This window comes from Cnephaeus nilssonii (genome assembly GCF_951640355.1).
Source record: "Cnephaeus nilssonii genome assembly, chromosome: 6".
NCBI lineage: Eukaryota > Metazoa > Chordata > Mammalia > Chiroptera > Vespertilionidae > Cnephaeus > Cnephaeus nilssonii.
In genome coordinates this window covers 12,026,063-12,051,171 of record NC_137077.1, presented here as the reverse complement: position 1 = coordinate 12,051,171, position 25,109 = coordinate 12,026,063, and the positions used below count along the sequence as shown (strand labels likewise).

General features: G+C 44.5%; 1 protein-coding gene across 2 annotated transcripts in view; it reads right to left on the bottom strand.

The window, feature by feature from the left end:
• APPL2 (adaptor protein, phosphotyrosine interacting with PH domain and leucine zipper 2) overlaps window positions 1-11,814 on the bottom strand; it is a 40,415-nt gene extending 28,601 nt beyond the window's left edge. For both annotated transcript variants that reach the window (XM_079774131.1, XM_079774130.1), the window contains exons 1-2: window positions 11,598-11,814; window positions 3,500-3,598 (exon numbers count right to left, since the gene is read on the bottom strand). In XM_079774131.1, coding sequence (XP_079630257.1) covers window positions 3,500-3,598; window positions 11,598-11,651 — 153 coding nt within the window. In that variant the 5' untranslated portion in view covers window positions 11,652-11,814. The remainder of the gene's footprint in view (window positions 1-3,499; window positions 3,599-11,597) is intronic.
• Between the last annotated feature and the right edge of the window lie 13,295 nt (window positions 11,815-25,109).

Here is a 25,109-nt window from a genome sequence, read left to right as displayed (position 1 = left end):
TCCGCAGAAGGACAAGGAAACCCCACGTGCTGTATTGTAAGTGCTCTGACCAACATGTACACAGGCACCTGGGCACACAGGTGCATTCTGGCCAGGAAGGGAGAAAAGTTAGAAAGGAAAGGTGTCAGGCTCATCTGGGACTTGAGGTCAGTCTTAAAAGCCAGGAAGACCATTTGGCAGGGGAGGGGGAGGGGGGGATGCCTGGCAGCAGGAAGGGCATAGCAAAGAAGAGCCAAAGGCGAGGCTGATGCTGTTCATGAACCTCTGCTGCGCCGTCCCAGGGAGCCACAGAAGCATCTGAAGCCAGGGAGGGAAGGGAGGTCTGGATGCAATAAACGTACTGCAGGGTGGTGGAGGGATGAAGGGGACACCTCCCTGAAGACAGGGAGACCATCTAGGAGAATGCTGCAATAGCCCAGGTGAGAATGTGCATCTATTCAGACACTACAGAGGTTTTTCACCTACTTAGCCAATAGCTGGAAACAGCAGATCTTTCTAAGTAACCTGTCTCTGCTTTGTTAATGCCTGAGAAATGCGTACAGCTCCCTTCATCCGAAAAACCTATAACGGAGTACTCCATTCCCACCATGTGCAAAGGCACATCTGACAGTGAAAAGATCAGATGTGAGTCCAGGACTGCCATAAAAGGCTGAAGACAGCTTACACTGTGACTTTATTCTAGCACTTAAGCCAAACAAAATTGAAAATCTCCCCAAACCAGCCACAATCAGCAAACCCGCTCACATAACTTTCCTCTAGTTTGCCTTGCCCTTCCTTCCTCTTCCTAAAACAGGTACGAAGGGCATTTGCTATATCAGAATACAGCAATTTACTACGTGGTCCGATTTAAAATATCGTTTATGAACATTTACCAGAAGCATAAACCTGGTTTTTAAAATATAATGAAAAACTACATTTTGCTAAGTACCTCTGTTTTTAAAAATAAAACTATATCAATCTAATTCAACAGATCTGGGTATAAAATATTTAAGGAACAAACCAAAAAAACATAACTTAGTGAAAAAATTTGAATGAAAACATTGAGAAATAATACTACATATATATAAATAAACCCATCGAAGAGGAGTCAGGAAAGTTTTCTTTTTTTAAATTAAAAACAAAACACCTAAGTCTTTAAACCTGAGAAACCAATGACCCCGACCCAGCTGATGGGAATGCCTGGCGCTGTGGCTGATTCTGGAAGCACTAACCAGCTGTTCCCGCCAGCCTCTGCGCAGGAAATGCCGAGGCAGGAGGAAGGGTTTCTGGCTGGGGAAGAACCCATGTGATGGTCATGTGGTGTGAATTAAAAGCCAGTTACAGCCTTTTGGAATGCAAAACCTACTTAACTTTGGCAAAACGTAGTTTTCTGGCTCAAAAGACAAAACGTGTAAGACAGCGCTTGAACATCTCCCAGCAAATGACTCTGACAGATATGCAAAGGCAGGGCAGAGACTCCCGGGAGGGGCGGAGACACACACAGTCCCTTATGTCTTGGTGTTCTTATACCTTACACAGAAAAATCTTTTCACGACAATATTTAAATTGCTGAACAGCAAACAAGTTCAGGTATAGCCCAGTGAACTTTTTTTTCTATTTTCTTCAATTCTGAATAATTAGGAAAAAACACGCATACAATAGAGCTTAAAAAATTGACAAAGTATGTGCCCAGTTTCTGCATGTCATACCAAAGAAACAAGCAACATTACAAATCAACACAATTCGTTGGTCATAAGAATTAGTTCCAATTAGTAAGCTATAGTTGCATAATACATTTTAGCTTGCAAATTTATGTCTCTGGCCTGACTTCTGGATGACTGACATCCCAGCCATCTCTCTCTCTCTCTCTCTCTCTCTCTCTCTCTCTCTCTCTCTCTCACACACACACACACACACACACACACACGCTCCTCTTCCTGTGTTTTCCCAACTATCCACACTGATGTTCAATTCAAAACCTGGGCATTACTCTTGATTCATCCTTTACCCACCCGACCCCTTCACATCCCATCAATCTCTGATCCGCGTACCAAATACCTCTGAAATTCATCCAATTCTTTCCGTTTCTACTGCCACTAACCTAGTTCAGGCTAGCATTCCCATGCTTAGTATTAAGGGTTTGGGCTCTGACTTCAGGCTGACTTGCTCGGCCATGTATTAATGGGATGGACTTGGACAAGTTACTCATCATCAGAATCCTTAATCCTCTTGACCTATATAAAATGAGGGTAAGAATAATACCCACCTCACAGAGTTGTTGGGGAATTTAAATGAAATGATCCATGTAAAAGTATTCAATAAGCCTCAACTCTCACAATCATCCTCCTTTTAGGTGCCCAACACAATTCCGCTGGGTCCCCTTCTCTCCTAGCACTAACACTCTGAGGTAAGTGCTCTGTCTCCCAGCCCAATTGTAAGCTCCTAATGGCAAGGACTGCGTCCACATATGACATGAATAAGTGATTAATAAAACAATGATGATAATAATGAATGATTATATAGAATATTAAGAGCTATCTATATATATAAAGGCCAAGCGACTGGAATGACGGAATGACCGGTCGCTATGATGCGCACTGCAGTGGCCAACTGGCCTGATCAGGGCCCCGATTGGTCCCCCCAAACCCTACCATGGCCCCTCCCCCCTGCCGGCCTGGCCCCGATAGGCCCCCATCGGGGCAGGCTGGCTAGACCACACCCATGCACGAATTCGTGCACCAGGCCTCTAGTATAATAATGACTATACACGAGTATTAATATATGTTGTTATTATGTACTGAATGTGGTATTTCTTTAGAGATCATCAATGAGGAAAAGAAACATTAACATGTACAGCTTTAAATCAGCAAAAAAAAAATCAATAATCAAAAGCGTCAGTTGGCATAACATTTTGATGTGTAACATAATGAATTTTATTTTTAAGTAACTCTCAAGTCTTCTCTTGAAAAGTAACATACATGGGCACTTCTTGATCTTAAAAAGATTCACTTTTGCTACTCAGCAATTTATTTTCCATGGTTTTGCAAGCCAGAGATAGCTGTTCCTCAAAACAAAGAAGCCACCAATAGTTTCAGAACTGTGACTCAAGTCTTTTCAGAGGAAGCGCTTGAAAAAACATCTCTGCCCGCCCGCACTGACATCTAAGACTGCCCATTTATGATACAGACAAAGGGCATGTTTCATAACACTGAACCCACTCATTCACAAGCAGGCAGAGGAGACTCAGGTTTCCCTTTGGGGTTGAATTTTTTAAAAAATTAAAAGAGTGATGTGGTCCCTTTCTACTAGTTACAGAGAAATCACCCTCTTTTTTTTTTTTCCAGCAATGAAAACAGATTGTCCTGTTTTTAAAGGTGGACAGAAGTGAGAAAAACAATTCTGATTTTATTTCAAAAATGTAAGTGGTGTTTCACTTCAAATTTCTCAACCTCCTGAGAGGAGTTCCAGATGAGGGCAGAGGGCCCCTATGCGGCCTCCCGGGTGAGGGGCAGTGGGGTACCTGGGCTCCGTAGACGCGCTGCATGGCCTGGAGCAGCTGGTTGGTATAATCCGTGAGGGTGCCAGCATCTTCTTCAAATACACTCAGTAGAGAGCGAGTCTGCAAGGAATGAAGAAAAGAGAACAACGTTATTTCTAAGTGGCAAAGCTACAAAGGAGGTGGAAAACACATACACAGAAATCCGGGGAGAAGGTGCATGTTCTCTGGCTTTATTCTTGTAGGTACTAATACAAGTTGGTTCCTAAAGCTTTAATTTAGGACTCCTTTTCTAATCCTTTCGACCACAGAACAGGGGCAAACAATACAATTTGAGTACTGGGGCCAGCAAAGGAGAGCTAGTTTTTAAAAGATTAAGACTCAGGGCTATTATCTGTCCTACCTCGGCACCAGTAAGTCCATCCAATTAAAAAACAAAGTGTTAAAAGGGCGGCCTCTCCCTTCGAGCCCATAAGTTGAACACCACGTCAGGCCTGTCTGTGCACCCCGGGCGTGGACACCAGCACTGCATCACCCAGTAGCTAACCATCTGTCCGGTTTCTGCTGTCGTGGACATCGTGCAAGAGTCTGTCACTCTTTCCCCTTACAGTACTACGGTCAATTTCCATGTCTCTCGTCATACATTATCCAACCAATTTTCAAACTCATGGCCAGGAAATTTTGTGCACCCTGGGTCCACCAGCGGCAGGTCTGGGCACAAAACTCAAACAGCAACTTAACAAGAATTCTAGTTCCGTTTCTTCGGGAAGACTAACTACTCTGTTCCGGGAGCGGGGGAACAATGCCATTAGGTGAAAGGTTATCTCCTATCTGACACACGCCGAGCAGCAAGGACCTAGTTATACATTGGATGGTGTCTGAAGAAGTACCAAGGCATCAGGTAAGAGACCATATCTATCAAGGGACTTCTGTTCATGTGCCCAGCAGAGGGGGATTTTAAAATACCACGTTAATAATCATGGGATCTCTATTTCAGAAAACAGACCTAGAACGGAGAGTAAGTTATGGAAATGCCTTTATGAGGTGATATCAAAGCACTTTACAAAGAACAACCCATTAAAGCTTATTATTTCCCTACAAATAAATTCCAAGTCCTTCTTTCTTCTTCTAACCTATCTCTGGTAAGAGAGCAATGACTGTCCTCAAAGCACCTCAATAAACTGGAGCAGAAACCTAGGCACTAGGAGAGTTTGTTGCACAAACTCTGGTGCCCTTCACAGCAGTGCACGCTTAGCCTGGCTTTGCCCCAGGTAATCACTGAGGCTAAAAATACCTGCTCTGAGACCACTGTACTCTCTCAGGACCAATCCTTATCCACAGGACCAGAACGCAATGAACAAGGAAAATGTAAGACCGGTTTTTAAAAAGCTCTCAATGAGATCAAACTATCACAGGGAGCAGATAGTGTGTAATTCGTCTGTTAAAACAGAGTTCTTCAAACTTTTTACAATTAAAATCCACAAAACACATTTTACCAAAGAATATCATTAGTATGCATACACACAGACTTTTTTTCTATTCCATTCTGTTCTGTTCCACTTGTAAATAAAAATCTCGTTGTGACCTACTGGATCTAATCATCCATTAATGGATGTCAACCAGCAGATAAAAAACATTGGTTTAGGATTCTTCATTCCATTTCTTTAAAGTATCCTTTTTATTTAGGGGGAAAAAACGATTGCTACAAGCCATTCTCAGAACCTACACTGGATGGTCTGTCACTCTCTATGCATTCATTTACACATGCAGCTCTGCCTTCATCCAGTACCTGGTGAAACACTGTGCTGGGAACCGAGACTCAAAGGTGATGAGAACCAACTCTACATTCTCCAGGAGCTTAGTCTGCTGGCGCCTCTCAAAGGATCTGGGATCTCCTTGGGACCCTATCAGTCCTGGATCCAAATTTGCAGAGTTAATGAGATAATGAGTGTACATAAAGCCCCTACCAGTGCCTGACACATAGCGATAGCAAATGATACTGATGATACAGAAGACAATGAATTTTCATTGCTTATTAATTTCTGGACACTAAAGGCTTTACATGTATGATTTCATTTTAACACTACAGCAACACTGTTATCTAGGCAGCTATCCATAAATGCCATCTAATAGCAGAGGACCTTTTCCGGGGCCAGTGCTGTAGGAGCCCACCAATGTTATGATTCTGGTATCTTCCTTTGCTATAACTAACGTGTCCAGGAGAATAGGGAGGAAAGAGGGGGATACAACTGGATTGGGGATATGTAAATTTTTTACTACAACTTATATCCATTTAGTTGAGTCCTATTTATTGTTTTCAATACTTTTAGGAATAAAATAGAATGGAAAATGAGAAGTCAGATGAAAAGAGAGGACTTCTGTAAATATCCTTCACAAAGAGAATTGAAAGAAAACTAGCTGCATGCGCCCGACCAGAGCCAGGGCCCAGGAGGAGCCTGCCACGGAGGGAAAGGAACATGAGATTAAAAATGGCGGCAGAGAAAGTGGATGTTGCACGGGCACGCTCCCGGGAACAAACTGGTATGACCACTAAAATACAGAAAACTTCCTGAAGAATCAACGGAAGACTCGCCGGAGAGAACCCTGACCCCTGAGGAGCGAAAGTGGAGACTGCACAGAGACTATACACTAAAAATTGTTTTTCTTGAAATATTAACGTTTATTGCATGTAATATTATATTTAAAATCGTTTTTCTTGAAAATAAAAAGTAAAAATAGGGGAAAAAAAGGATAGAAAACTAAAACTACCATTTCCTCTGTACCTATGTGCCAGACACTGTGCAGAGCACTAAATATTCGTTACTTCATTTAATACTTCCAACAACTTAAACGAAGTAGATGAGAACCAAACCCATTTTACAGATAATGAAACTGAAGCTCATTAAGGTTAGGAAACTTGCTCAACCTCCCAGGGCTGGGATGTAAACCCCGTGTGGCTGGCCCCAACGGCCAGGCTTCCTCCTCGGTGGGAGGCTGCCTCCGCCCCCAGCAGGTTCTATCCATGGCATGCCCTTGGGCCCACGTCTCACCATCCTGCCTGCAGGCAGGATACAGGCTGTCTGGCTGGCTTCTCTTTGGTGGGCTGCTGTCACGCTCTCACCTATGATAACTGCCAAGAACCGTATCACAAGCGTTGTTGTTTTTCTTTCTTTGTACATATTTACCATGACACCCATTAACCCTTTGCTCTCGCTTGCTTTTTTTCTCGATTCCTTTATTCTACTCGGGATTTAATTTTTTAAATACCCCAGATTTTACAAAGCGCGGCAGTAGGATAAAAAACTGGAGTTTCTTTTCACACAAACTTATTTATTTGGATTTTTTTATATTTCAAATTATTGATACATTCAAAGAGTATAAAAAGAGCTGCTACCGATGCTAACCGTGTCGAGTCACACTCGACATCCGAGTGCAAAAGGTTAAAACTGACAGGAAAATTCCAATCTTCCCTTTGTAATTTAACTAGGCCATGATCTCCCCTGGGGGGGGGGGGAATATATATATATATATATATATATATATATATATATATATATATATATATATCCCCAGCTATCTCAGACACTGTTTGGATATTAGGCAACATAGTAAAAAGTTAAGAAAATTCCTTGGCAAGCAGAATGGGGAAAACAGACAGATGGCGGATTTAAACTGGCCCCATCCAGCACCCTGACTCACCTGCCTCTTTCTCCTTTGCTGGACCACTCCCTTCAGCATTAAGCTCTCAGGACAATGAGGTTCTGATCAACATTAAATAACCTTAGGAGCAAAGCCTCACGTCTGTTGACCACAGAGACAGAGTTTTGGTCAAACTAGAGGTAACATCTAGGCCTCAGTTATGTTTGAGCTCCGGGCCCAGAAAAGAAGCAAAACTAGACAAAGCAACACCATGGCTGACGTTAGGACCAGATACAAGACTAGTGACCCCCTACCCTAGTGCCAACCAATCAGAGACCATGACCCTGAACAAAACCCACCTGGAAAGTTGATGAATATTTTATTGAGATCCTCCCATGAGACTTCTCCTAAAATTCCCCCTTTTGGAAAAGACATAAAAACCCTTAAGGCAAAGGACCAGTGCCCATGCCTCCCCCACCCGCCTCCTTTCCTCAGCAGGTATCTTTGCTTCCCTTCTCCTAAGCTCTAAGGGCCCTGATTTGCCTCTGTGACTTGTTTCCCAAGTCCACACAGCCCAGCTGGCTGACTGCTGCTGCCTCTGGGGCTTTCTTTCTAAAAGGTTAGTCAGCTTCTTGTGCTAGAGTTCTTGACCCTGAACTCTTTCTTTGCAGAACTCAAGAACTGAGGTCTAACACCACCACTAACAATATCATTTACCAGCTCCACTTCTGCTTAAACTTGTCTGTGGAACAACAGCTATGTTCTGAGGCATAAGGAAGGAATGAGACCAACCACCAGGCAAAGGGACACCAGTTGTTCAAAAATTCTACAAGAATATCAGGAAGATATTGGTGCACATCACTTATAGAGACACTAACAGCAATCATTTATGGAGTTATTACTATGACATGCAAGCATGAAGACACTTTACATATGCTATTTATTCTTCAGAAGAATTCCATTAAGTACCTATTTTTATTCTAACTTTAGAGATGTCAAAACACAAGAGAGGTTGAGTAACTTGCCTAAGGGCAACAGTGGCAGAATCAGGATCTGAAGTCCATTCTTTTTCTACTACCCTATACTCTCAAGAGGATGCCTGGCCAGAAACACAAAACCTAACACCCTACGGACACAGCCTCAGCTCCACATCATCCCTCTATCTTATAGGAACTGGGTGTTACCTAATAAAATAATCCTAGACTTTTTTTTTTAAACTAAAGAATAGCCATATAATTATATAATGGCATAACTTTAATAGCTCTGATTAGAAAATATATATATACTTAAATTATATATGCAAGTATTTTATCAGGTGAAAACAAAGTTCTTACACCTAACATTTGGCAGAGGGAGAGAACCGTCTCCATAGAACCGAGTCTACTGAAAGGAAAGATGTCTGTAAACAAAGAGAAGGGTCGGAGAGGGGGGGAACCCCTCCACCATGAAGACATAACCACCATGCTGTGTTCTGAGGCATCCTGCTTGACTAAAGACAGGCCTGGTTTGGTTAGAGAGGGCTAGTCCCAGCTGGACTACTCACTGCATAATCTCAGAACTAAGTCTTTTCCTCTCTGTGCTTCAGTTATGCCAACTGCAAAGGAAACAAACAAAAAGTTAAAACCAAACAGCAAGCAATAGTGCTTTTGTCTGCACCTTATCTCAGAAGTGGACTATTTACACCAAAGAGAATAAGCCCCTGAAGAGGTCTGAGCTGCATCAGCTCAAAGCTGCATTTGTGTTCCTATCAGGGCAGTGTGCACCCCGGCCTGGAACTGCTGCTTTCCTTATCTGTCTCGGGAACAGACTGTGAACGGGCGGAGGGCAGGCACACTCCTCTCATTAGTCACTGCTCCCCAGCATCTAGCAGCGCCTGGCGAGAGGCAGAGGCTCACTAGCAAACAGCAATGGAGACAAGTATCTCAATGCCTAAAACTCTCCATGCCATGTATCAGAAGTAACCAGAAATAATATGTGTATGCACATAAACCAGCCGTCTGAGACGTCGTGCGGTACGGAAAAAAGGAGGACTGGAGTAGATGTGGTTAAGGTCCGGCAACTGCTATTCATCTCTTCCTGGGTCACTAGGTTCAAATACAAAAGCTTTTGTGTTCATTTAATGAATCCCGTGCAACCAGGTTACTGGAGCAACCCGCATAACTGCTCAACATAAAACTAGAGGAAACAAACAATGGGTAACCGGTTTCTTAGGATCTTTTCCTTTTAGTGAAACAGCGTTTTAGGTCACTGATGACAGAAAAGCCAGGTGTTAGGGAGCTGGGCTAATCTGAACAATACAGGCATACTGCCTGGGTTCTGATCCTGACTCTGCCCCTTGATAGCGTAGACTCTTGAGCAAGTTATTTAACTTCTCTGCTCCTTGGTAATTTTAATAGGGCACTTACTTCAAAAGATTGTTGGGAGGATGAAGAGAATGAATACAAGTAAAGCTAAGTAAAGCATTATTTGGAACGGTGGTTGGCACATAAAATGCATGTGTGATATAGGTGTTTGCTATTGTTCTTATTCTTTACACATAAAACAAAGGAGCTGGATTAGATTCCTTCCAGTTTCAAGTCTATGAGTTTCCTTGGGAGTAAAGCGGCACCGGGCACATGCCCCATACACGTGTTAAATAAATATGCGTTGATGATTATCAAAGACCTTCTTGAAAGTTAGCATCCATTCAACAACCTCACCAAGAAACCTAGTGGGTGACACCCAAATCTCAGAAGCAATGACCAATTCCCTACATGACGAGGCACATTAAGCAGGAATGACAATGTCTCTAAGCCCCCTCTTCCACATACGAGCTCAGAGTTATAAACCGTGCAGATGCAATACAATGTTAAGCTTCTAAAGCCCCTTAAAGATCATCTGCTCCATGTCCCTCGTTCTGCAGATGAGAAAGCTGAGCCAGGATGGAGATAAGTGACTTGCTCAAATCACATGATAAGCTAGTGTTGGAGCCAGAATTAGGACCCAGGTCTCCTGTCTTGTTTGCCAGGCCTCTTCCAACTGACTCACAGCTGAGAAAATCCTGTAAACCACTCAGAAGTAGTGGTTTGTGAGAGACAAAAATTCAGGTAACACATTGGTGAGGGCAACAGTTAGTGCAACCCCTCGAAACTGGCTCAGCCATCGCCATGCTCAGTTAGGAAGGCAATACATCCTGGCACCTCCGTTTCTCCAGCTTCAAAGCATATGGAAATCCTTGTTCAAAATGTCAGACAATCTATGCTATTGTCTTCTATCCCACACAATATGTGAGGACGGACGAAATGACTTCTCCCAAGGGCTTTGGTCCCATCACATGCCAGACGTGTAGAGACTTCAAAGAGGCCTTTGCAAAGCCCACCAGACCAGCAGATGCAAATTAAAAAAGACAAAATCACAGCTTGCTTGCAATTCCTTACAAAGAAATGGGCACAAGGCAACCAAGCCCACACACAGCCCTTTTGATTACTTGTTCTGAACTGGAGAGATGCAGGGTGGCGGCAGGTAAGCCCAAAGGATTATCCCGGGACTACAATTCACTAAGAAGAAAAAGGAAAGGACCCAGAAAGAGAAGAGAAATTGTGCAAGGAAAAGAGGTTCATCTCAGAAGTTTTCAGGAGTCGGGACGCCTGGGAGCAGACTTATTGAAACAACCAGGGATGCAGAAGCAGGGGAGCAGACAGGAAGCTGGGGACATGTTAATGGGGAACAGGAGCTCCCTGGGTGAAGGTGCACTGAATCACGAACTAATGTCATTCTGCACTCATCTGCTAGGGCCTAGGCTAGGCGAACACACCCGCTTTCACCTGCAGAGCTCCAAGGACGGCCTGGCATCTCGAGGGCGCTAATCAAGTTCTCCTGCGAGAGAAATAGGGCTGCTATTGTTAATTTTCTCTTCACCAATGGGAAAGCAGTGCCCAAGGGAGGCCTGGCACCGCTGGGGGAGAGCCAGGCTCTGCCTCCCACTCTGGCCCTAAATCCACCAGGTCCCATGACATCGTTAAGAGCAGTAGAGATGATAATAACAGAGATGACTCCTCCCTGACAATGCATCAGGCACTGTCTTTAACAACTTTACAGGCATTTCCTGATTTACTTCTAACAAGTCTAAGAGGCGGGTGTAATTATTATCCCTATTTCACAGATGACAAAACTGAGGCACCAGGAGGTCAAGTTCTGTGCCCGCGGCACTCGGCTAGTGATTGGCGGAGCGCGAGTCCAGGCCGGGCGGCCTCCGTCTCAGCCGACTTTGGAAGGGGGTCAGGGCACAAAGGCTCGGGCCTCGGGGGGCTTGCCCCGGTCCTCCAGCTCAGCCAGGGGGACGCCCCCTCCAGGGACACCCGGGCTCAGGACGCAGGCCCGGGCCCGCCCCCCTCGCCCCCAAGGGGGCCCCTGAGCACTCGCAGCCTCCACCCCGGGGCGGCCGGAGGGGCCTCCTCGGCCTCAGCCCTCGGGCGCGGGGGGCCGGGCGGCGGGCGGGCGGTACCTGGGGGCTGTCCTGCAAAGCCTCCTCCAACAGCAGCTTGTCCACGGCGGGCATGGTGCCGCGCGGCGGGGCTGAGGGCCGGCAGGAAGGACGGGGGGCAGGAGGCGCGGCCGCCGAGGCTGCTCCCGGCTCCGGAGACCAGGCGGACGCTCTGTGCCCGCGACCGCCCCGCGCGCGCCACGCCTGCACAGTGGCCGCCGCCGCCTCCCGCCCGGCGGCCCTCCTCCCAGCCCTCCCCTCCCCTCCATGCCTCTCCCCGCTCCTCCCCTCCCGCGCCGAAAACAGGAAGTGTGGCGAGCGCCCGGCCGGACGCCGGAAGTGTGGCGGCCGCTTCCGCTGCGCCCGCGCCCTGCGGGAAGCCACAGACCCGCCGGCGGCCCCCGCGGCCTCTCGAGCTCCTGGGGCGCCGATCTCCGCGGTTAGGGGCCCCTTACACCGCCCGTCCGGGCACGGAGAGCCCGAGAAGGGGACCCCGAGGGCGGAGAGATAAGGTCTTACCTGCTTGTGGCTGCCCAGAAAGCCTCTGAATCGGAGGAGCTGGGAGCGAACAGATTTTGCTGCTGTGACTCGCCCCCCCCCCCCCTTTTTTTCTTTCTTATTTAACGGAAGGAAAACCCTCCGCTTGCACACTTTTTCTAGTTAAATCTCAGTGCCCCCGAAACAGCTCTGAGGACAGAAAGGCCACCTAGTTTTCAGGAAACTGGAGGACTAAGTCATTTGTGATAACCAGACGTAATCATGTTGGGGAAACCACAGCAACTTGATTTGAGCACTGTGATTAGGTCTCATCCTCGTGGCTCATGTGTTGTCATTTTGAAAATTTTCATCATCAAGTTTTTAGACTTGGCATGTTTAGATAGTCTAGTTCAGGGCTGTCATTTATAAATAAACTAGAGGCCCGATGCACGAAAATTCGTGCAAGAGTAGGCCTTCCTCCCCCCCCCCCCCCCCCCCCCCCCCCCAGCTCCCAGCTTTCCTCTGGCACCCGGGACCAAGCTGGCTTCATCAGGAAGGACGTCTGGAATGACGTCCAGTCTAATTAGCATATTACCCTTTTATTATTACAGATTTTTAAAAAGGGACCCAGAGAATGGAGTGATTTGGGCAGGGCCAAACAGTTAATGAAAGCTAGAAGGGAAGGAAGGGAGAGAGCCAGCCAGGAGGGAAGACTGGCCAATGGAACTTGACTTTCAACCAAAGCAAGGGTCTCAGAGTTTCTTCTTTAGGAGGCAGTAGGATTTGTCCAATAGGACACATGTCACCAAACTCAACAGGAAGACTATGATACAATTATACAAATTCTGTATTCTACAGAAACACCAAGGCATATTAAGGCACAATCCGATTTGCAAACACCTCTGAAAGTCTGATCACATGCTTCCTGATCACCTGAAAACCAAGGCCATTACATCCAGTGGGTTAGCCAGCACCAGTCTTTCCTGAGCAACTGCATGGCCTCCATGGGGAAATCACCCAGCATCCTATTCCCCACTATATTCTTTCTTCTTATTGAGTAGAACAATGTTCACATCATGTACCTTCCATTTCCTGTATTTTCTGTCAAGTACCATTAAAATAATTTCACCGCATACACTCCTAGCTTTCTCCTGACTGAAATCCTTTTCCACAAGGTCAAACTCAAAACTCTTACTTCCCCCCGTCCTGTCCCCAAAGACCACACTCTCCTCTGCACAGCCATCACCTGGATTGTCATCCGACATGTCTTACCCAGTGGCACTTTTTCTATGTGTAAGTCTTACTCCCTTTATAAACAATAAAGCCTCTGAGGAGCATAGTATGTCACATTATTTTTATTCTGAATACAGAAACACACGGTAATAAATACTACATGTGTGTTGCCCTAGCCGGTTTGGCTCAGTGGATAGAGCGTCAGCCTGCGGACTCAAAGGTCCCGGGTTCGATTCCGGTCAAGGGCATGTACCTTGGTTGCGGGCACATCCCCAGTAGGGGGTGTGCAAGAGGCAGCTGATCGATGTTTCTCTCTCATCGATGTTTCTAACTCTCTATCCCTCTCTCTTCCTCTCTGTAAAAAATCAATAATATATATGAAAAAAAAAAGAGTTAATACTACATGTGTGCTGTTTGTGACACGCGCACCTCTTCCAGCTCTCCCAGTTACTTAAGAGAAATTTCCCCCAATCTTCCAACTTGCTTTGTTCCTACCCTTCCATCCAGTTGGAAACAACAGTTATTAATTGCCTACCAGGTAAGCAATAGTGATCCTGATGCTGATGAGAACAGTACGATTGCACCAAGGGAAAGAAATGCAAACATTTTCACTTGAAAATAGATATAAAAAGGAGACTATGCCCTGGAAAGGTCTCAGAAGTCCCACTGGGAATCACATTTTTCATGGGCCACCTCATCTAGGAGTTCAAGTTACTTTCCATCAAACACCAGTATTCAAAGCTGTTTAAACCATGTTTTTACACAATAGTATTACTTTTTTACATTTTATTACTACATTATGGGCTAAACAGCCTTAGCGGGATTTCTTGGCACTTAAGTTTTACTTGTAACATTGTTTTTATGGGAAAATGCATCCCAAATTCAAAACAACTAAGTTACTAAAACTATCTCTGGGACTACAACACATTTTGGAAATTGTTCATTTAATTCATTCCATTCATTAACTCTTCCAATCATTCATAAATATAGACTGCTCTATGTTAAGCACTGTGTCTCCTACTTATTTTACTGCCTTTATTATGACTCCTTTGAATTCTGAAGCCAAACATCTTCCTTTTCAACAGATTATCTGTGGAAAACAATGTAGGAGAAACTTTTATATATAAGCATGATACTTATTTAAAAAGATATTTGAAAAATCTGCTCCCCACCCTCCTTGCCCCTGTCAGTGTGGATCAGTTGGTTGGAGCGTTGTCCCATATACTGAAAGGTTGCGGGTTCAAACCTAGTTGAGGCACATACGAAAAGGCAACTGATCAATGTTTCTCTTTCAAATAGATGTCTCTCTCTCTCCGCCCCTCCCCCCCGCCACGCCCTTCCCCTCTCTTTAAAACCAATAAGTTGCCCTAGCTGATTTGGCTCAGTGGACCGAAAGTTGGTCTGAGGACTGAGCATGGAGTCTTGTGGGACTGAGCAGGTCACATGTCCATGAAGCTGGTCCACTTTCTTACTTTCTAGAAGGTGAGTTCAAGCTACTTCAAATGAAATACCAGACCCTTTATGATGTGTGAGGCCTAGGCCTCATTTCTTTCCTTTCTCAATGTACTCTTCCATTTTCTTTGCCCCTCTGAATTTTTCCTCCTGCAAGGATGAACTTCTTGTCATCGTCTCTCACACCATTCTCTTTGTCTGAAATGTCTGAGATCCTCTGCTCATCTTTAAGTTTCAGCTCAAAGGCTGCCCCCTCTGTAAAGATGGCCTTGACTCCCCGGGGAGACCGAGAACCCCTTCTCCGATGTTGCCTGCAGTCCGGTGTAGCCTGTGTCACTGCATATTGCGTCGCCATTGTTCATGTGCCTACCTCCCCAACACTGTAAGCATTTTCAGGGGCAGGAACTATCCCTTTACTGTTTTACTATCATTTGCCAAGAATGTCTGGCAAATGATAGACCTTGCTCAGTAAAATCCTTGTGAATTGAATGAAAGAATGAAGCAATGCCTGGCATACAGTAGGCTTTCATTAATTAATTAATTCTCTAAAAAAAATACCTACTGAGTGCCTACTATATAATGGGCTCTGGGTCATGTCTTTCCTTCCTGAAACAAATACTTAGTGAGTGTCTCCCGCATGTCAAGGCTTATGTTAGGAGCTAGGAACTCATTAGGAACAAGACAGGCAGGGTCCTTTCCTTCTAAGACCTTCCACTCTCCTTGGCTCTCAGTAAATGTCACTTACTTCCTCCTCCTTTCCCTGTGCCTCCCAAGAGGTAACTGAATCAGTCATACATATTTTAAGACTTTCTCTGCTACCACCTTCTGCTCAGGATTCTCTTTCTCTGCGCCATTCTCAGGTACCAAGAGATGGATGTTTGATCTTGCCAGAGTCATTTTGTTTTGTTTTGTTTTTCAACCACTGCAGAGGTCAACATAGAATGAACACAAAACCAGCCCCTAGCCCCTGCTCCCGCTTGGGCCTTCTTATGAAATTATTCCAGAGATTATTGCACTGAGGCTCAAGAAAGTCACTAAATGCAGACTACTGTTTTCAATCTCTTCCCCCTCACCTAACTGTATCTCTCACAAATTTGAGGTTTATTCCCTTGTAGCACAGACCCTATCTGGTAATCAAAGTCTCAGTTGGAGCGTGGTTTGCTCCAGAGCTCAGCTCAGGCTAAGCAGAGAGAGAGCAGGCCGTTGTTTGCATGCTTGAGTTCTTGCTGACATAAGCCTCTTTCCACCCTCCCTTCTCTTATCCCTGACCTCCCTCGGCCTCATGTAATTTCTAAGTGTTCTTCGGTGGAGAAGAGTGTTATGAGGCTTCCTTTATAAAAGCACCCTTTACTCCTACAGAGCTGATTCTCTCCAACGTTCTCCCAGCTGAGATGAAATTCTTTATGCTTAATCATGGCTGAAAGAAGAAATATTTTGGAAAATCTGAGAAAAGTCACCTCAAAGACTATTCATGACTTAGAGAATGGAATTATGTTTTAGATGAAGAAGTTGCAAAAGGGTTATAGTCTGAACTGAATTGTGTGCCCCCACTAACTTCATATGTTGAAGCCCAAACCCTCAATGTGCTGGTATGTGGAGATGGGCTTTTGGGAGGTCATTGGGATTCGAGGTCTTGAGGATGGGAGCCTCAGGATGGGATTAGTGGCTTTATATAGAAGAAGAAGAAGAGAGGGAGATGATTCCCTCTCCACCATGTGAGGACACAGTGAGAAGGCAGCCACCTGCAGCCAGAAAGAAGGCCCTCAGCAGGAGCTGGATCAGCCCCCACTTTGATCTAGGATGTCCTAGCCTCCTGAGGTCCTAATTAACTTCCACATGCCTCTGTTAAGTGCTGGTCACTGTTGAATAATTTGGGTCCCCTGAAGATCCTACTGTTGAACAGTGTGGGACCATTCAGGGAATATTAGAGTCTAGATGGACCAGATCAACTGCCTCAGCCGTTCACTGCACTTTATTAATTTAAATGATGGCCCCATCTGACCTCTGACACATTGGAAGGGGCAGTGGGTTGCTGGATCCAATGACCACTTAAACTCATTCCCAATCCATGAATTAGGCTTTCATGGATTTCTAATTCCTGAATAAAGCACTATTATGGAGGACTCAGTTCTTCATCACAGCATTTTGGCTCACTCTGTTTCCCCGGAAGGTGTTGGAGGGGGTACCCAAGAGGATATGACCACTGGCTGACCTGAGAGCTGGACCCAGGCAAGCAGAGCCTCCTCACACCTCCACATCTTTAGAATATACACTCCCCCACCTTTCCCAGAGTGGGAGCTGTTTTAAGGACACAGCCTGAGAGAGCAAGGTGTTAAGACCATCTTGATGTACATGACAGAACACAGCGAAGGCCTCTATATAAACGTTAAGGTTCTGGCCGGTGAATGTGGAGATCTTCTCCTCTTGCTACCACCCAAGACAAGCTTGCCAGTAAGTTCCCTTGCTTGTTAAATTTCCCCCTGCCAATCTGGAGCAGTCTGCCTCTTTCTTTGGTTTTTCCTGGCACTCCATGCATGGGGGCCAGTGAAACCAAAGGGAGGTCGCTGAAGGTTTAAACAAGGCAGATGGGATTGTCCCTCTCTGGCTTAAAATTGTTCTATAGTAACTTTGCCTATAAAATACGATGTTTTAGAATACTTGGGATAGAATGATAATAATAATACCAATACCAGACAGTAACAGCTTCCATAAATGGAGGCCTAATATATGTCAGCTGTTAAGCTAGATGCCAAATATATATATATATATATATATATATATATATATATATATATATATATATATATATATACACACATATATATACACACACACACATATATATCCTATATAATAAAAGGCTAATATGCGAATTGTCCCCTCAGAAGTTTGGCTGACCAGGAGTTCGACAGACTGGGAGTTCGACTGCTTGCTATGATGTGCGCTGACCACCAGGGGGTGGCACAGAATGAAGGAAGGCCCTGGCCGGCAGCCGGCAGCTGGGGAAAGAAGGCCCCAATCGGCCCTGATTGCCGGCCAGGCCTAGGGACCCTACCCGTGCACAAGGCCTCTAATATATATATATATTATAGTACACACACACACACAAACACACACACACACACACACACACACCTATATTACAAAAGGCCTGTGGCCATAATGCTGTAACAACCAATGACTGGACGGGAACCATGGGGGACCGGGTGGGTGGCGGTGGTGTCCGGAGTGAAGCAGCCTGGGTCCTGGGTGGGTGCCTGGTGGTGGCTGGAGCGAAGCAGCCCAGGTCTCTGGTGCCTGGCGGTGGCTAGAGCGAAGCAGCCCCAGTTCCGGGTGCCAGAGGGAAGCCGGTGCCAGCCGCCGGGGAAGGAAGGCCTACTCTTGCACGAATCTTTGTGCATCGGGCCTCTAGTATATATATATTTGAGGTCTTACAACAATCAGGCGAGATATGTAGCATTGTTCCTGTCTTATGAGTTAGGAAGCGGAGGCTCACATAGCTAGTTTGGACACAGAACTGAGATTTGGATTCAGATCTGTCCGACTCCAATGCATATGCTTTGTTCACTGCACTGCACTGGCCTCTGTACCAAAAATGCGATTCCATACCTGGATCCTGCTTTCAGGGGTGCTATATAATTGAGTCAATGTTTGATGTTAGGAAAGTACCATCCTGCTGGCCGGGTGGAACTAGGTCGTGAAGCAGGACTCCTCTTGCAAAGATTCCTTTGATCTAGCATTTGAGGAACAGGGTGTGTTTCCCATATCGTTGAATTGTCATTTTGTTGTTAAGAGAAAACGTTTTTGAGCCGAGTCAGAAAATCTTGGAACAAAAGAGCCTTCATTCTTCTGTGTGTGTGTGTGTGTGTGTGTGTGTGTGTGTGTTTTAAACAGAATAGACTGGTCATAACTAATTCTATCTTTGGCGTGTCAAGGCCAGTTTTTATAAGCACGATTGTGATTGTCTAACATAGTGTCTCTCTTGGGGCCATTGCAGGCTACTTATAAGGAGCTTTTGCCTCTATATTAACTGGCATGATCTACTTTTGTGATTTTTGTTTGTTGTTTCTGTTTCTTCTGTCTTTCTCCTTCCTCTTAGGCAGTCAGCTATGACTTTTCCTAGATACCTCTCTATCCCCCCAATTTTCAATATATATACTATTATTCTTTGAAAACAATCTTGAGTTTATTGAATTAGGAAGCTTGTTTTTCAAAAAATTTCAATCAACCATAGTAGGGTGTGTGGCTGCCCCCAGACTCTCCGCAAGGGCAATGTGCATGGGTTTCTGATGGTGCTTATTTCTTACCATTGTTTCCTCTGCTTTATTCTGGGTTGGTGACTATGCTTTAGGACTCAGCCTGTGAGAGTTGGCCTTTGATCAAGATGGCATTACTTATGCCACAACAATGGATGCTTTTACTTCCAAGTAAGAGGGAGCCTTGCTCAAACTGGCTTAAACAATGAGGAAATGTGTCATCTCAAACAACACTAAGTCCAGAGATAGGGCAGGCTGCTGGGTTGCTTGATTTAATGGCTCAACAGTGCTATCAGGGACCCAGATCTTTCCATCTTGTGGTTCTGCCGTGAACATTAGAACAGCCATGGCAGCAATTGGGGCAACAACTGAGGGAAAGGAGAGAATCCGTGCTGCAAATGTAAAACGTAAGTCCTTCCCTTTAATATGATTGGCCAGTTTAAGCAACAAGCCCACCTTTGGACCAATAAGTGCTGTGATTGGTCTAGATCAGGGGTCAGCAAATATTTTCTGGAAAGAACCAGGTAATAAATACTTTAGTTTTGTGAGCCATACAGTCTCCATCACTCAACGCTGCGGTTGCACCACAGAAGCGGCCACAGGAAATGCTGGGTGTGGTTGTTTTCAAATACACATTATTTATAAAATAGGTGGTAGACCCATGGGCGGACCGCTGGTTGGCAAACTGCGGCTCGCGAGCCACATGCGGCTCTTTGGCCCCCTGAGTGTGGCTCTTCCACAATTTACCACAGCCTGGGAGAGTCTATTTTGAAGAAGTGGCGTTAGAAGAAGTTTAAGTTAAAAAAATGTGGCTCTCAAAAGAAATTTTAATCATTGTACTGTTGATATTTGGCTCTGTTGACTCATGAGTTTGCCCACCATTGCCCTAGACCAGTGATGGGCAACCTTTTGAGCTTGGTGTGTCAAACTTCGCCCAAAAACTGAGCATAACTCGGGTAGTGTGTCACTTTGAGGAAAAAACATTATTTCTCAAATGTTTCATCCTCGGCATGCGGCCGCCTCAGTAGCCGCGTGTCATCAGAAATGGCTACCCGTGTCAGTGCTGACACGCGTGTCATAGGTTCGCCATCACTGCCCTAGACTATCAAGAATCCACCCCTGAACCTGGTCATGAAACAACATCTCCAGTCGTGGGGTAGGAGTGGACATATGTGAAGAACTGGGAAATGAGTTATGTTAGGGAGGAAGGGGGCTGGACACTACTAGCAGACAATGGTTCTTTGCTTTGTTCTTTGGAGGACTGGAGTTTGAAACCACTACCTTTTCCACTACAGTGAAAAACAAAGAGAAGTACTATGCATGCTGCTCGACTATATGAATATAAATTTGATATAGCTTACCATTAAGCTGGTCACTTTAAGAACCACTCTCTTCTTTGCCTCTTCTTTCCTTACCCCTAAGGCTCTAGCCTTAGAGGGAAGCACATTTCCTGGAAGGTGACAGGCCCTCCTGAGCCTTGCACTCGCTCTTCCCTTTCTTAGGAACAAGATCTCTCCTCCTTGCCACCCCTTCTCTTGGATAAGTCCTAGTCATCCTCAAAACTCTGCTCCGTCATCTTCAAGACCTTCCGTGAGATGGATGCTTCTCATTTAGGGTCCACTCAGCCCTGTACATACCTCCATTAGGGCACGTGGCACCCTGCACTGTGAAGATCTGTTTACAGGTGGGTCTCCCCACCCCCGCCCCTGATTGCGCCATCCTGGGGGCTCTCATTCCACTGTGCGTCCCAATCCCTGCTAGCACAGCCCACGTGCCTCCATACTTATTTCATGAATGAATGAGTGTCAGTGCCTTGGGGAAATGAATGGAAATGAATTACTCTTTCAGGATGTTTGGGGTGTTATCATTGAGGTCAGAGTAGCAACATGTATAAATCTTGTTTTTTGTTTTTTTTTGTTTTTGTTTTCTTTTCTGAGTACCTTTCCTGTTAAATATAAATTTCAAGTGTTTGAGCCGCTGGTCTTTATATAGAAATCTGCTTTTCTGGTTGCCAAGTGCCGGTGTCATTATGTCTGACTATGGACTTCAGTGCCACAGTGTGACTGTGCAGTGAGACCCCACTCCATCCCATATTCACACCTCCCCCCGCCAACTTCCTCATGAAGACATGAGTCTCTCTGGCCTCTGGCTCATTATGGAGAGTTCGGCACAGCAGGGCCTCCCTCTTCGGTTTTCTCCGGCTCTCCCCCTAGGGGTACTCAATGGTCCTTGCCGATAGAATCCCATTCCTGGATAACTTGGCGTTTGCAGAATGGAGCTTAATGGATTTGCAAGTAAAGCTCTCTGGTGGGCAGACGAAGGGTCTCTCCTGCAGCCCCTCCTGCAGCAAGTACCCTGGAGTGGTTAATGCATGGGCTTAGAGGGAAGACACCTTGTCTTGGCTATTGGCTGGCTGTTTACTTAGCTTCTCTAATCGACAGCTACCTCACTGATAAGGTGGAGATAATAAAAGTGCCTACACCATAAGGTTTTTATGAGGGTTAAATAAAATAATGCATATAAAGTATAGCATAGTGTCTGGCATACAGCAAGCACCCAATAACAAAAGCTACTAATTGATGCCCAAAATGCGTGTGCTTGTGTGCATACATAATTGATGATATTGACACATTTAATTTTCCAGTCTGTAGATTCCAGGTATGACTCATCTAAACCTCTGGGGGAAGATTGTTGTTTTTTCTTTAATATGAGAAATTACAAAACACACCAACCAGGAATAGCAAAATGCAATACAGTATCAGGACTAGGCTTAGCTGTAACAGCCACTTCAACTAATCATGGTTAAACAACATAGAAGTTTCTCTTTTACATAAAAGTCCAGAATTTGTGGCCTAGGGTTGGTATGGTGGCTTTACTCTTTGAGGGCCTCATTTAATCAACAGATAAAAATTTACACATTTAAAGTGTATAACTTGATGATTTGCTATGTACATACATTGTGAAGTGATTACCACCGTCAAGTGAAAACATTCATCACCTTGCATAGTCATCTTTCTTTGCATGTCAGAACACATGAGATCTACTGGCTTAGCAAGGTTCAATTATACACTGCATTGTTATTACTTGTAGCCACCATGCTGTACCTTACATCCTCACAACTTGTTCATCTCACAATTGAAAGCTTGTCCATTTGATACATACATCCCCATTTCCCTCACCTCTCACCTCTTGGCAACCACTCTTCTACTCTGTTTCTATGAATGTGGTTTATTTTATTTTTTAGATTCCACATAGAAGTGATACCACGCAGTATTTGTCTTTCTCTATCTGGTTTATTTCATTTGGCACCATGCCCTCCAGGTTCATCCACATTATTGCAAATTGCAGAATTTCATTCTTTTTTTTTCTTCTTTTTTTGGCCAAGTAATATTTTATTATATATCACATATCATATATCGATGTCTATACCACATTTTATTTGTCCATTGATGGACATTTAGGCAGTTTCTCTCTCCGTCTTGATGTTCCACTGTTCTTAACTTCCCTAGGTCACTACTTCATGGCCTCAGAGGGCTGCTCAGCTCCAGCCCTCAAATCTATATCCCAGGCAGTAAGAAATAGAAAGCGCCAAAGAAAAAATTAGTATGGTACATATCAGCTCTCTTTGAAGGAGAATTCCTGGAAGCTGCCACATGACACTCCCATTGGCTAAAACTGAGTCACATGGCCTTACCTAGCTGTAAAGGAGGCTGAAAAACTCATTCTCTATTCTGCATTGCCACATGCCCAGCCAAAAATCGGGAGTTCTCTTACAGTGGAAGAAAGGGGAAATGAATACTGAAAACAGTCTTCGTCACAAATACCCATCCATTTCTCCCCATAATATTCATACTCAGAGACCTCAAGTAAGGTCCCTAACACTTCACTGTATTATTTTTAGTTCAATAAATAGGGCCCAGCATTATGCGTGGCACTGATACACATGCCAGAAATCTAGGCACTGGGGATACAAAAAAAAAAAAAAAAAAAAGGAATGGTTTCTTCCTCAATAAAAATAATACAATGTGTTATATGCTGTACCTGTGGGTTACAAAGTCTTATTAGACATGGAAGAAGGAATGAGTAAACCTAGAAAAGAGGGTATAGGCATGGTCTGAGGAATTTTCACTGAAAACAACTTGCTTGGGATCTTGGCAGATAAAGAGAAACTTCTTAGAAATGAACAGACACAAGCCAAAAACAACTGCTGGGAGTATTCTCAGCTGAAGGCAAGAGATTGTTGGCACAAATAAGTGGATTCAAGCAAAGAATTAGGGGGAAATGAGGGAGGGAGAGCCCTAAGGAACCAGAAGGAAAGAATAGAATGCAATAGCTTTTCCTTACTTTCAATGATGAAACTTGGCTAGACTTAAATAATCGATTTAGTCCAATTATTTACCCCTGAAACACTGGTTACTTTTCGTGCTGAAGAACAAATCTTGCGTAATGTGAATGGGACAAAGAGCCCCTTTTTTTAGGGATAGATTTTTAGAGATAGATACATTGAACAAATTAGCTGATATGTAAACCTATTTTCGCCTCCTCTTGTATTTATTAACTCTTGGAGTAATGAGACCAGGCAAACTGCCCTCTTATTGAGTGCATAAAAAGGGGTACTTTGATCTGGGAATGTAACGTATTACCAACCACACCGGGAGAGAAAAGACCCATTTGTGTGTCAGATCAGCACCCCATTATGAGTACACAACACAAACAGAATCTCGAGTGTTATTCCCAGAGTTTTAAGCACCTTTTGAAAAAGACCTGGCAGGTGACTTCAGAGAGCTCTCTGCCCTCGGTCTGTGGAGTAGTCCTCTGTGCAAGCCCCAACTCAAGCCTTTCAGCCGCTGGGGGTGTGGTCCTCCGCTCCTTGGCAGGAGACTTGAGGAGACAGGAGGGCTGCAGGTTTCCAAGGCAACCCTTTATCTCAAGACTCCCGAAAGACCTCCATGTTCTCTTCTCAGCTTGCGGCCCTGTGTCACCCATTCCTAAATAACAACCTCTGTCTGTCCCTGGAAGAAGAATGCTGTCCAAAGAGAAAATCATCACTGTTTCACAAAATCCCTAACAGGAAGCAAGTATAAACTCTTGGTTTACTTGTGTGTTTGTTTTCCAAATGGAAAAAGAAATACCTTTTTAAAAAGTACCCTTTATACAAAAGGTACTGACATTTTACAGGTTTTTCTTTAGTTTTTTGGTCAATGTTATTTTTTGTTAATAAGGTCACTAAGCTATTATTGACATGCTGAGTAAAGTCCTGTTGCATTTAAAATTGTTTTTGTATTTCAAAAAAGGTAGCTGTAGATCCTGGCCTGGTAACTCAGCTGGTTTGCGCATTGTCCTGGTATGTCAAGGTTGCAAGTTCAATCCACAGCCAGGGCACATACAAGAATCAACCAGTGAATGCATAAGTAAGTGGAACAACAAATTGATGTTTTTCTCTCACTCTTTTCCTCTCTCTCTCTCTCTCTCTCTCTCTCTCTCTCTCTCTCTCTCATCTATCAATCAATAGAAATAAAAATAAAAAAGAAGGCTGCAAATATCTGCATTTGAATGGTTCTTGAATCTCAGAGTGAGAATTTGCTTTGGATTTTAATGGCAATCAGTCTCCCAACTGACATTATGGAAGACCCTCTTAGCAAGAGTACAAACTGTAAAGGAAGGCGAAAGGGTCGATAAAAATAGGTGATTATTGAGGTTTCAAAAGAAGGCTATTTTTAGCAATTGTTCTTGAGAAAGGATTTATGCTATCTTCTGAGTATTTTTTTTTAAAAACAGTAGGACATCTCTCTCTATAGATATGTTTTTATTGATTTTAGAGAGAGAGGAAGGGAGAGAGAGATAGAAACATCAATGATGAAAGGATCATTGATCGGCTGCCTCCCGCATGCCCCCTGCTGGGGATCGAGCCTGAAATCCAGCGATGTGTCCTGACTAGGAATCGAACCATGACCTTCTGGTTCATAAGTTGGCACTCAACCACACCAGCCTGGCTTTTCTGAGTATTTTTAAGAAGCCATGTGCCAAGACTTGCTTTCTGGTGTGATGTAAGAGCAGTTGGAGCCAGAACCAGAAAGTACAACTGGTCCACTCTTCAGTCTCTCCTTGTCCTCAG